This window comes from Chiloscyllium punctatum, chromosome 8 (assembly GCF_047496795.1).
Source record: "Chiloscyllium punctatum isolate Juve2018m chromosome 8, sChiPun1.3, whole genome shotgun sequence".
NCBI classification, from domain to species: Eukaryota; Metazoa; Chordata; class Chondrichthyes; order Orectolobiformes; family Hemiscylliidae; genus Chiloscyllium; species Chiloscyllium punctatum.
This window is the reverse complement of record NC_092746.1, coordinates 52,061,696-52,075,519: the sequence shown is the minus strand read 5'-3', so window position 1 is coordinate 52,075,519 and position 13,824 is coordinate 52,061,696. Positions and strand designations below refer to the sequence as shown.

Here is a 13,824-nt window from a genome sequence, read left to right as displayed (position 1 = left end):
TGCCATCAAGTATTCTGCCACCCAGAATCCTCAACCACTCCTCCTGTGACAAGCCCATCATGCCCAGAATCATTCTCGTACACCTCCTCTGGACCCTCTCCAATGAAGCATAACCTTTCTTCGCTATGGGGCCCAAAATGTAGATATTGATAGAATTATAGTGTCGAAACAGGCCCTTTGGCCCAACAAGTCTACACTGACCCTCACAATGTTCAAAATGCAGTTTTAGGCTCATCAGTACATCCCTAATCTTTTATTCTAGCCTTTTTGAAATGAAAGCTGATTTTTTTTATTTGCCTTCCTCACTGCCAAGTGAATCTGCATGTTAACCTAAAGAGAACCCTGAACTAGGACTCCCAAGTCCCTTTGTGCTTCAGATTTACAAAGCTCTGGCCTATTTAGTTTACACCTCTATTCTTCCTAACAAAATGTGCAACTTCACACTTTTCTACATTGTCTTCCATCTGTTACTTCTTTCCCCACTCTCTTAGCCTGTCTAATTCTTCTGCAGCCTTTCCTCTTCCTCAACACTGCCTGTCCCTCCATCACTCTTTGTGTATATTCTGACTTAGCAACAATACTCTGTTCCTTCATTCAGATCGTTAATGTATAACATAAATAGTTGTTGTCTCAACATGGGCCTCTGTGCAACTCCACTTGTCACCAGCTGCCAGCCTGGAAAATATCCCTATTGTCTGCCTTCTGCCAGTCAGCCAATCCTCCATCCATACGATTTATTTGATGTGATTTTAGACAAAGTATCCAGAACAATTTGCTGCAGTAACATCAAAATTGCCAAGGACAAATGTCATGTTAAAGTGTCTAAATTGGTGACAAGTTAACAGTAGTGGCAAGAAGGAAACCATCAAATAATTAAACCTGTTGGTGTATTATGGCAATTAAACATATACACAAGCCGAAAATCATGAAGCAGAAATGCTTTATTCCACTGACACAAGGAGAACAAATCTACTCTGACCCTCACAGGTAAAATTTAAAGAATGAAGTATTTACACTGAACTAAACTTGTAGTTCACATCTAGTTGACAAAATTCTTTTCAGTGTCCCCCCTCTCTTGAGGTCATAGAAATGTGCACCATGGAAACAGAATTTTAGATCCAACTCATCCATACTGACCAGATAACCTAACCTAATCTAGTCCCATTTGCCAGCACTTGGCCCATATCCCTCTAAATCCTTCCTATTCATATACCCATCCAGATGCCTTTTAAATGTTGTAATTATACCAGCCTCCATCACTTCCTCTGGCAGCTCATTCCACGCACAGTCTGTGTGAAAACGTTGCCCTTTAGATTGCTTTTAATTCTTTCCCCTCTCACCCTAAATCTATGCCCTCTAGCTCTGGACTTCCCCCAACCCAGGGAAAATACCTTGTCTATAAACCCAACCATGTCCTGCATGATTTAAAAAATCCTCTATAAAGTCACCCATCAGCCTCCGATGCTCCAGGGAAAATAGCCCAGCCTATTGAGCCTCTCCCTATAGCTTAAACCCTCCGACCCTGGCAAGATCCTTGTAAATCTTTTCTGAACCTTTTCAAGTTTCTCAACATTCTTCAGAAAGGAGGGAGACCAGAATTGCACACAATATTCCAGTCTACTGCAATCAATTTTTGAAAGTTCTTGTCTCATATCATTAAAACTTTTCTTACTTCATTTAAATATTTAGTTTTTATGAAAGGTTTATTCTCTTGCATACCTATTTTAAAACAAATGGAATTATGATCACTCAACCCAAAGTGTTCCTCTACTATCACACCAGTCACTTGCCCTATTACCCAAGAGAAGGTCACGTTTTGCTCCTTTGACAGGGATTGGTGCTGAGTCCACTTTTGTTGTCATTTATATAAATAATTTAGATGAGAATATCGAAAGCATGATTAGTCTGGGTGGATGGATGACACCAAGATTGGTGGTATACTGGACATTGAAGAAAGTTTTTTCTAAGGTTACAAAAGAGATATTGATCAATTGGGTCAATGTGCTGAAGAATGGCAGATGGAGTTTAATTTGAATAAATGCGAGGTATTGATTTTTGCAAAACAAACAAAAGCAAGACTTATACAATTAAAAGTAGTGCCTTAGGCAGTATTGTAGAACAGAGGGACCTAGGGGCTCAGGTACATAAGTCTTTGACGTTTGCATCACATATATATGGTGGTTAAGAAAGCATTTAGCATGCTTGCCATCATTACTCAGGCCTTTGAGTATAGAAGTTGGGATATCATGTTGAGGTTGTACAAGTCATTGGCGAGGGCTCTTCTGGACTACAGTGTGCAGTTCTGCTTGCCCTATTATAGCAAGGATATTATTAACCTGGAGAGGATTCAGAAGACATTTACCAAGATGTTACTGGGAATGGAGGGTTTGAGTTATAAGAAGAGCTGATAAGATTGTAGCATTGTGGGATTTAAGAAACCTGAAACTAAAGTTGCATTCCTTTGAGTCACACAAGGATGAAATCTTCCAGGTACAGCTGTTACTTATGCAGTTCTGGGTATGGGGAGGAAAGCGTATGAAATGATTACTGTGGTATATGCTGACTTAGAGAACTATCCTTTATTTTTGGGTCTGCTACAATAAAAGTCCAATCCTTTCTTTGTGTTTGTTACACCAGAAGGAATAAATTCGTCAAGGCTGAATCCTGCTCCTTACTTTAGAGTATAATTTCATTAGAAGCAGTTCAAACATTCAGTCAATGAGCTTTCTTGGATGAAGTGATCCTGGGGATTATTAGCAAACAAAGAGACCTTGGAGTTCAGGTTCATTGTTCCTTGAAAGTAGAGTCAGGAGTAGATAGAATAGTGAAGAAATCCTTTGATATACTTTCCTTTATTGGTCAGCACATTCAGTATAGGGGTTAGGAGGTCATGTTGTGGCTGTAGAGGATACTGGTTAGGCCACTTCTGAAATATTGTGTACAATTCTGGTCTACCTCCTATAGAAAGGATGTTGTGAAACTTGGAAGGGTTCAAAAAAGATTTACAAGAGTTGGAGGTTTGAGCTGTCTGGAGAGGTTGAATAGGATGAGACAATTTTCCTTGGAGCGTTGGAAGCTAAGAAAACTTAGAGGTTTATAAAATCATGAGGGTTGGGGAGGTCCAGAACTAGAGAATGAAGGTTTAAGGAGAGAGAGGAAAAATTTAAAAGGGACATAAGGCAACTTTTTCCATGCAGAGGGTGGTGCATGTATGGAATGAGCTGTCAGAGTTGGTGGCTGGTACAACATTTAAAAGGCATCTGGATGTGTATATGAATAGGAAGGGTTTAGAGGGATATGGGCCAAGTGCTGGCAAATGGGACTAGATTAATTTAGGATATGTGGTCAGCATGGACAAGTTGGACCAAAGGGTCTGTTTCCATGCTGTACATCTCTGACTCTGAGAGGCTGGATAAGCTGGGGATTTTTTCACTGGAGCACAGGAGGTTGAGAGGTGACCTTAGAGGTTTATAAAATAATGAAAGGTATAGGTAAGGTGAATGGCAGGTGTCTTTTTTTTTAGATTAGATTGGATTAGATTACTTACAGTGTGGAAACAGGCCCTTCAGCCCAACAAGTCCACACCGCCCTGCCGAAGCGCAACCCACCCATACCCCTACATCTACCCCTTACCTAACACTACGGGCAATTTAACATGGCCAATTCACCTGACCTGCACATCTTTGGACTGTGGGAGGAAACCAGAGCACCCGGAGGAAACCCACGCAGACACGGGGAGAACGTGCAAACTCCACACAGTCAGTCGCCTGAGGCGGGAATTGAACCCGGGTCTCTGGCGCTGTGAGGCAGCAGTGCTAACCACTGTGCCACCATGCCGCCCACTGCCACCATGCCGAGAGAGAGGGATTTCAAGACTAGGGGGCATATTTTTAAGGTGAGAAGAGAAAGATTTTAAAAAGACATAATGTCAATTTTCTTTTACAGAGAGGGTATACCGTGTGTGGAATGAACTTCCAGAGCAAGTGCTGGGTGCGGGTACAATTAGAATGTTTAAAAGACATTTGGATAAGTACGTGATAAAGAAATGTTTGGAGGGATGTGGGCCAAGTGCAGACAGTTGGTACTAGTTGAGTTTGGAATTATTGTCGGCATGGACTGGTTGGACCAAAGGGTCTGTTTGCATACTGTATAACTCCGACTCTATAACTAAGGCAAATTTCAAATTGATGAGATGTAAATGATCACAACATGGCTGAATTGTTAATGGGCAAACTTATAAGTAACAGGAAGAAGTATTGAAACATGTAAATGTTCTAATGACAAAACCAGTCCATATTCCTCAAAGACAACAGTCTTCTCTCAGCTTTTAAGCAAATGAGGTGAGATTCAGAACTCAGCTGAAAGGAGAGACTTCCACAAATGAAGAAAAAAGTGGATGTGGACAAGATGTTTTAAATAAAATCATAAATACTCAAAGTGAAGATCAAAAGTGGAAGCAAAAGGAAAATTTCACCAATGCTGTTAACTAGTGCTAGTTCACTAAAATGAACTTTATTTCCCCCTCATTTTATTTTTCCAACCATCCTGTTTCTTTGTGTTTATATTTGTCTGTATTGGCATTTTAAAATGGTGTTAAGAGTTTCAACTAGTAGAGTTATATGTTTATAATTCATAATTTTGATGACATCTGGCTAGAATCTATTTGTAATGAATATATGTTCTTGTTAAGTGCACGTATCTGCTCAATGTTTTCAGTTAACCTGATTCCACTGGACGGGTGAATTGGGGACTTTATATACTTCGAATAAATCATTAACCTTTTGTGATGACCCCATGAGTAACAGGGCTAGAGAATTACATGCTGTATCGAGTGGGTCCTAATACCTTTAAACTAGGTGAACTGGCTGATTTTGGAAGCTCTGAGTAAGGGTCATTGGACCCAAAACATTAACTTTGATTTCTCTTCACAGATGCTGCCAGACCTGCTGAGCTTTTCCAGCTACTTCTGTTTGTGTTTGTGGAAAGGCAAAGTCTTTTACAGGTACTACATGTGAAGCTGACCCTTACTGGTACTCCAGGATGATCACTATTGACACTTTATTTGTAGGGTTAGCATCTGCTTTATATTAATAGTGACATTGTTTGCAAGAGTAAGGCTATATTTAACTTTTGTAAGTCCCTAGTTTGGCATCAGAGGGGGTATTAAATCCTGTTCTGGGCACTGCACTTTCGAAAGAATGTAAAGGAATGAAAGAGATTGCAGAAGAGGTTTACGAGAATGGTTGTAGTTAAGATAAATCAGAGAAGCTGAGTCTGTCCTCCTTGACAAAAGGTTGGCTGAAAGTGATGTGATGGAAATATTCAAAGTCATGAGTGGTCTAGACAGAATAAATATGGAGAAAATTTTCCCATCGTGCAAGGATTAAGAACAAGAGAGCACGGTTTTTAAAGTATTTAGTGAAAGAAACACAAATAAGATGGGAAGAACAATTTCAAGCAGCAAGGGTCTGGAATGCATTGCCAGAGAGTGCAGTGGAAGTAAATCCAATGAAGACGTTCAGAAGGGATTTATATATTCTGGGAAAAGACAGGAGAATGGCATGAAATGTGTTGCTCATTTGGAGAAACAGCACTGACACAATGGGCTTAATTGGAGCATAAGTTTAAGGTGTGTCGGGGAAAGTTTAAAAGAGATGTGTAAGGAATATTTTTTATGCAGATGGTGGTAGGTCCCTTGAACATGCTGCCAGGGGATGTGGTAGAAGTATATACTTTAGCAAAGTTTAAGAGATATTAGACAGACTCAAGAACAGGGTATTAAATAGAGGGACATGGACCACGTACAGCAGAATGCCATCATGATCAGCATTGAAATGATGGACAAAGGGGTCTGATTTTGTGCTGTATTGTTCTGTGTTCTATGTTACTGTGCTGCATCAGTTTTGTGATTCTGTATCAGTTGTTAACTGGAGTTTTCTACTTTTGTGATTGATGTTGAGGTCCTTCATATCTCTTTTGACACATCCTTGAATCACTGCCTTGGGCACCCCATAGGTCACTTAGTACAGGATGTCTCTCTGCATAGCACAACTTTGGGAATGTGGTTATGTTCCAACATGTGCATATGTTGAAGCTAGTGCTCCCTCCTCTGCTTGATTAGTACTATATACTTGGCATTTGTGCCTCAGAAAGTTCTGCTTTATTGATGACTTGCTCATTTCATGTGATGTTAAGGATACATCTCAAACACCTGTGGAGGTTATTGGGCCTTTCTTTGTTGAGATATGCCTATTGTCCTTTGTTATCTATGGCTCCTTATGATTGAAGAGGAGGACAAAATACCAGCAGATCTTTGAAATCTAAAACGTAAGCCAGGAAAATATTAAAAAATAAGCCAAGGGAAGAATTTTCAAGACTTAAGACAAGATTTTGGGAAAAAAATGCTTTTAGAGAAAGTAAAAGAATTTGGGATAAGCATATCTCTTGAATCTGACAACTTCCACATGAGATACAGCGTTAAGAAAAAATGTGAGGAAATTATAGCTTTGTTTGTCAAATTTTCTAAGCCCTCTGGATTCAGAAATAATGTTCTTGAAGTGGAAAGCTGTGACTATCACTTCCTCAAAGTAAATAGAGAAGGGGAAATGAGAAAATCAAAATTGTCAGTTTATTGTCACTTGTGGGGAGCAGTTTGTGGAATGTATCATGACAGACCATATCACTCAGTCCTTTGAGGTGCACAATCCGATCATTGACGTAGTTTTGTAAAGGGTAGGTCAGGTCTGACTAGTTGATTTGAACACAACTTTAAAGTATATGGAATTGGAGATAACGTTGTTACATTGTTTTGGAGTTAGATTAATTAGGTAATTGTTGTATTGTGTGCCATTCTGAACACTGCCTCATGAAAATTGGTCTTGGAATGTGATATAATCCCCAGCATGGCAGTCTTCACCTAGAGTTCTTTGCTTGAAGGCGGGTCTGGTCCTCAGTGCCTTGACCTCCAATACAGAAGGACAGGAAGTAGGTACCAGTCCATCTCAGTCAGAGGGCAGATGGAACCAACATGCTGTTGGTACCAATCTGGTTCACATTGGATGTCCAACTAACCAGCCTCAAGGGTCCAAGTTGCAGTGGAAACATACTTGTTTTTACATGCATACTGTAGCCTGGAATTATGAATAGTAATGGTAGAGGCTCATATGGCTGGCTAGGAATTTCTTCCACTCATACTGCAATTTGTGCGAGACTTAAAATATGATACTCAACCAGTTTGATTGTTTAAACACGTCTTCCTTGGCTGTCAACTCTGAATGAGACTAGAATCTGAGCTTCTGGCTCAGAGGAAGTACTCTATCATTGTGCCTCAAGATCACTTCAGCACAACCTGGGGCCTAAAGAATTATGTCATAAGAGCAGATTGCGTAAACATCCTTTGTATTTCCTTATGTTTAAAGTGATCCAGAGAAGGTGTTTAAAATGTTTAGGAATTCAATCTGGATAGATACTGGGAGCTCTGTGGCTCCCAGTCACGATCCTAAAATTCAAATAGGACCATTTTTAATGAAATACGAAAATAAAACACATGAAGTAATATAAATCTGGATTTCTCTTCCATCAAAACTTTGTGGATATTGAGCAAGTGGAATTTTCAAGACTGAGATCAACAGATGTTTTGCATGGTTTAGCATGTATTGTCACTTTAGTTAGTATAGATGACTCAGTTGCCAGAAGAAGAAAGATCCTCTTCTTTATGGGGTTAAGAAAGGTTTGCTTAGCTAATCACAACACAGAATGATAAATAAGTTTGATCAAGAGCCTGACTAGTCCACAATGGTTTGTTTCTCAAATTGAATATCTGCCATGTGGCTGTATTCCGCCACACTGGTATCAGCATGGCTGTTGATTGCTGTTCCACTTTCCTTACTCCTCAGTTCATTCTCCACACTGAACACCTCAACTTCTCTGCCTTAGAGGTTCTTCATATCCACCAAAATATCATTCCCACTTAGCTCAAACCTATTAATCAATTCTTCCAACTATTCTTATCATTATCCTGACTTAGTTGTTCTGGCAACAATCATATGCCTCCCTTAATATAAAACTATGCTACAAGACATGAGAAAATAAATGCAGAGCCAAAGAAGGCAGATAAGAGTTACTAACAAAATGCTTGTAGGGTGGATTTAAATGTGAACAGGAAGTTTGAGGGGCAGACGAGTTTAGAGAAAGTAGTCTGGAGAAGTAGTTGCAGGAGAAGGATATTTGGGAGGAACACTGCAAAATAAATTAGAGGAATGAAGATTTTGACTAAGGGTATGTGTTATGAGCAAAGATAAATCATTGAGATAAATAGGCTAACTAGTTATGTGAGATGTGGATACAGAAACATTTAAAGGGGAGGAAAGATGAATACTTTTTTGATTTGCTATAATGAAAATACAGCAACCACTTACACACAGCAAGAACTCTTGCACAGAAATGTGCTGATGATGAGTGAATTTGTTTTTTAAAATTAATTGAAGGGTAAGTGTTGGCTAAGACATTAGAGAGAAACTCCGATGTTCTTTTTTGAAATTATACCATTCAGATCTTTTAGGTCTGCCAGAGAGGACATTTAGCCCTTAACTGTGTGTCTCAGTGGAAAAGACGCCTGCTTTGACAATGGAATACTCTCAATATTTTATCATGAGTTTCAACTGGATTATGTGCCGTTGGTGTTGGAGCCACAACAATCTGATCCACAGAGTGCTGTCGCTAAGCCATGGTTGACACTTAATAGACGGGGAATTAATTTAATTTGGAGGCTTCAAGAATCAGGAGTCACTTTGTGTGCAATTGGCTATTAGGAGCAATTTTGTTTGGAGCATCTTGAGGCTCAAAAGTAGGAGGCAAACAGAGGGAGCATTGGAGTAGTGAGATAGAATTGTTGACTGCCTGTGTGAGAGCTTCAATGGTAGATGGGCTAATTTCAGGATGAAATGTGATGTTCTTGAGGTGTTTAAAGTTTTTTTTAATCAGTGAAAAGATTTACATTGGAATCTGTTTTCTGTAGATAATATGTTTTGACTGTGAACATTATAGTTTGGTATGAATCATTGGACAAATTAGATTTGCATTTATACAATGCCTTCCAAACTCCAACATGTTCAAAGTGATTTGGAGTTGATGAAGTGGTTTTGAAGTGTCGTCATTGTTGTTGGAAACACCATTTTCAGTCCCATGTCATAATGGTCAGAAAAAATTATTTTTAGTGCTCGCCCATTTCTGACCTTCTGGTGAATGGAAGGTCATTGACGAGTTAGCTGAAGATGGGTGGGATTAGGATTCTTCCTTGAGAAACTCCTGCAGTAATGGCCTGAAACTAAGAAATTTATAGCCAACAAGCATAACCATCTTTCTTGCGTTAAATAGGACTCCAACCCATTCGAGAGTATTCCCATGATTGGGATTAACTTCTATTTTATGAGGACATTTTGGTGATCCATTTGTAGACAACGTTGTCGTAATGTCAAGCGTAGTCACTTTCACTCACCTCTGGAATTCAGCTCCTGTTCATTTTTGGATTGATGCTGTATCAAGATTTGGAGCTGAGTAGTTCTACCAGAACTTAGATTGAGCTTTGGTGAGCTGATTATGGCTGTGTAAGTGTTAGTTAGTAGCATGTTGTTGGCACTCAAGGTCTGGAAAATAAGGTAGTTCACCGGAAAAACAGGTTAAGTCAGATGCTACCAGCACCATCATTAAAATATTTAATTTGCCAACCACTGTGAGAGAGTGGATTGGCCACTATCCCCATTTCAGCTGTGTAAAACCAGTAAGTAGTTTGGAATTCAGATGTTACAAATGTTGATATCTGACTCGAACCCATCCCACCCTTATTTGCACTAAAATTCAACCATAAGTGCATTGAAATGAGAGTGGCTGATGATGTGGATGGGTGTTTGAAGAATTGTAGAATTGTTATGGTGTAAAAGGAGTCCAGATGAGTTTCTCACTTTGTGTGTTCTTCTGCCTTTCTGCTGTTTGCCTACAAGTTGTTCCTGTTTAAATAACCATGTAATTTCATTTTGATTGTATTGAGTTAAGCTGCTTCCATCACACATTCTGGAAGAGCACTTTAGATCTTAGTCACTTATGTGTTTTTCTAATTTCTTCATTTCACTTTTAACAACCATTTCAACTTAGATGAAAAGATATTTGGGGTGGGCCAGGAGCAGGCTAAACAATTGGTTGAGTTATAAATAGGATATTATCTGATGATCCTATGTGTTCGAGTTTTACAAGTTCCAGATGTGTATAAATACCATGAGCAGATTCTTAGCTTTAGATAGTTGAGGATTGAACACCAGACAGACAATCATTTTTATCTCTACACTATAATAGTTGACTTAGACTTAAGTAGAACTTTCAAACAGGTCCTAATCCCATCTGGTCTAACATCACAGATGCTGCAGTCTAACTGTTAGCATACAGCCATGTAGCCATACACTCTATTTATCACAGGTGTGCAATATATACACTGCAAAACACTGAAGGAAAAATTACAATTTTGCAATCACAGTCTAACATGCTGGATGCTACTATTAAAGAGCACAGCCCTTGCTTTTTTTTTGTTTTTATGGTTGGTTCTTTGAAACATTTATTTCTTATTTTTCTAATTTGTAGTTGAAGCTTTTTGTCTTTAGATTGTAAAGATTTGTTTGCTTTCAAAGAACTGACATAGGTCACTTTCTCCTTTCAGAAGAAATGAGTCGTTTAAGAGATAATTAATGATGTCTTGCGTGCAAATATCAAAGCTGCAAATGTTTTCAGTTGGACAGGGAGCAAAAGGCAAAGTCTACCAATCATGGTAAGTCCATCATTTGCCTCTATTTGTACTTTTAGTACATCACTTGTATAATGCATATATTGCTTAAGTGCTTCACAGAAGACTATGAACATAACTGAGAGCCATTTTCATTCTGTCTTACTGAAAATCACATTTCGAAGTTTACAGTTCTAAGGAAGGGTCACTTGACCAGAAATGTTAACTCTGATTTTCCTCCACAGAAGCTGCCAGACCTGCTAAGCTTTTCTAGCAATGTCTGTTTTGTTTCTGAGTGAATTGAATTGAATTTATTGTCACATGTACCGAGGCACAGTGAAAAGCTTTGTCTTGCGAGTAATATAGGCAGATCACATAGTTAAGTATATAAAGGGTAATAGCGACATAAACAAAAACACAGGTACAGACGAGTGTTAAGTGTTTGTGAGTCCATTCCGTATTCTAACAACAGTGGTGTAGAAACTGTTTCAAAACCGGCTGGTGTGTGAGTTCAGCCTTCCATACCTTCCCTCTGATGGTAGAGGTTGTAGAAAAACATTGCCAGAATGGGATGGATCTTTGAGAATGCTAGCGGCCTTTCCTTGACAGCGGGCCTGGTAGATGGATTCTGTAGATAAGAGATGTGATTGTGATTGTCCGGGCCAAGTTCACCACTCTCTGTAACCGTCTCTGATCTTAAATGGTACAGTTGCCATACCAGGTAGTGATACATCCAGATAGAATGCTCTTGATGGCGCAACTATAAAAGTTGGCAAGGGTATTTGCTGTCATTCCAAATTTCCTCATCTGCCTGAGGAAGAAGAGACATTGTTGGGCCTTTGTAACCAGTGCATCCACATGAAGAGCCCAAGACCACTCCCAGGAGCTTGACACTCTCCACTTGTTCCACCTCTGTGCTGTTAATGTGTAGGGGGGCATGAGTAACATCCTGCTGAAAGTCAATAATGAGTTCCCTGGTTTTGCTGGCATTGAGAGCTAGGTTGTTCTCAGTGCACCATTTTTTCAGGTCTTCCACCTCCGGTCTGTAGTCTGTTTTGTCGCATCTGAGATTCGATCGACGATGGGGGTGTCATCAGCAAACTTGCCTGATATTTGACGACGCAGTCATGAATATACAGTGAATACAGTAGGGGGCTGACCATGCACCCCTGCGGGGGGGCTCCAGTGTTGAATATTAGTGAGGATGAAATATTGTCCGCAATCTTCACTAATTGTGACCTGTGGGTCAGGAAACTGAGGATCCAGTTGCAGAGTGGGGCTTGGTCCGAGATCACTAAGTTTAGTAATCAGTCTCGAGGGGATAATAGTGTTGAAGGCTGAACTGTAATCAATGAGTATGATTCTTACGTAGCTGTTCTTGGTGTCAAAATATCCTAGGGAGGAGTGAAGAGCATATGTGATATGGCATCTGATGTGGATCTGTTGGTCTGATAGGCAAGTTGGAGTGGGTCAAGAGTAGTGGTGAGGCTGGAGTTGATTAATGCCATGACCAGCCTTTCAAAGCACTTCATGACCACTGGAGTTGGGGCCACTGGGGTGGTAGTCATCGAGACATGCTGCATGAGTCCTCTTAGGCACAGGGATGAGTTACGGCATCCGCAGTTCTTTCAATTATTATTTCTAAGTTTACAGTCCCCAGAGGTGTGCTTGCAGGCAGCAGGGCCCATAAAAGTTCCCAGGTGACCATTCTGCACACCCTGACCCTGTCTGCAATTTTATGGTGGTGGGAGAGACCTAGACACACCTGCCCACTTTAACCCCAATTGAGGCCCTGTACCCTCCTCCCACCCATCCTAAATATTTGACACTGTGGGAGGAGTTTGGGGCGGGGTGGGGGGGAAAGTGGCATGATACCCTGTTCAGGCCTTGGGCCTACAAAGGGGATTGGGTTACTCTCTCATAGGCACCTTTCTTCATCAGCTACCTAACAGAATCTCCTTCCCTTCCAGCTTCACCATCAAGATTCATACCCCTAGTTCTCACCTCTCCACCCCATTGTGAGACCTCTGTACTTAGCTAGTCTTGGACTATGGGGCTTAAAATTTGGGAACAACTAATATTCACAGTCCTGGTCACCGCTGCTGGTACCACAGAGCTGTTAGCCTGTCATATAGGCAGGCAGGATTTTTGTCAGAGTGACAAATGTAAGTACTACAAAGTATCAAATAGCTGTAAGGCTGCTGTGATTCCTGCCGAAACCTTGAGTGACAGGGTAGGAAACCCTGCCATCTGAAAAGTCTTTTCATAGATGTTGAACTTAATGAAATTGCCGTTTAACATCTGGAAAATAAAGAATATTATAGATTCATGTTTAAGCTGTCGAACCATTGTCAGATCTTCGATATTTTTGTATTGTGTACATCTTTAGGGGAATAAAGTACTCTAAAGGTTAACAAGTAGAATCTTTTTGACTTGTAATCTTAGAATAATTTGAGTCATTATAATTTGTAATAGATTTAAGAGAGGATAAATCTCTTAAGTAGTTCTTCCCATCTCCAGTCAAAACATTGAAAATACTGAAGGAAAATCTGACTGAACGTACAATCCCTACTGCACCAATATTGAATATTAAAATAGATTAAGCCTGTTACTGGTAACTGCTTACCTCAAAACCATTTATCACCTCTAAGCCTTTAGATATTAGACAACTCATTGAGCGATGCATTAGCTGCCATATTGATCTACTCCAATACCGATCACTGCATTATGATGCATTAACTAGACAGTGCAACATGGGGTCTGCCCGAGTTTCGATATTTTGGAGGGTTACACAATGGGGAATAACTACCTGAACTCTGAATCTGGAGGTACATGTAAGTTCCTTTCTTTTAAGTTTTGTTCGGAGCACTTAACAGCTGTGGTGATACCTGTGAAGAGAGGAACAGTTAATGTTTCAAGTTGACAACTTTTCAACACAAAACTGATGATAGATCATTAATGTGAAACCTTAATTTTTTTTTGCTGCAACATTTTTGTCAGACCTGCTGAACTTTTCAAGCATTTTCTAATTTCATCTTAGACTTCCAGTATCTGCC

General features: G+C 39.9%; 1 protein-coding gene across 11 annotated transcripts in view; it reads left to right on the top strand.

The window, feature by feature from the left end:
- invs (inversin) overlaps positions 1 to 13,824 on the top strand; it is a 282,226-nt gene that overhangs the window by 1,456 nt on the left and 266,946 nt on the right. For 6 of the 11 annotated variants that reach the window (XM_072575544.1, XM_072575547.1, XM_072575546.1 and 3 more), the window contains exon 2: positions 10,706 to 10,813. In XM_072575544.1, coding sequence (XP_072431645.1) covers positions 10,811 to 10,813 — 3 coding nt within the window. In that variant the 5' untranslated portion in view covers positions 10,706 to 10,810. Of the gene's footprint in view, positions 1 to 3,292; positions 3,896 to 4,931; positions 5,003 to 10,705; positions 10,814 to 13,824 lie in introns of those variants that run through there. The other 5 variants (XM_072575542.1, XM_072575545.1, XM_072575541.1 and 2 more) reach the window with 4 other exon arrangements.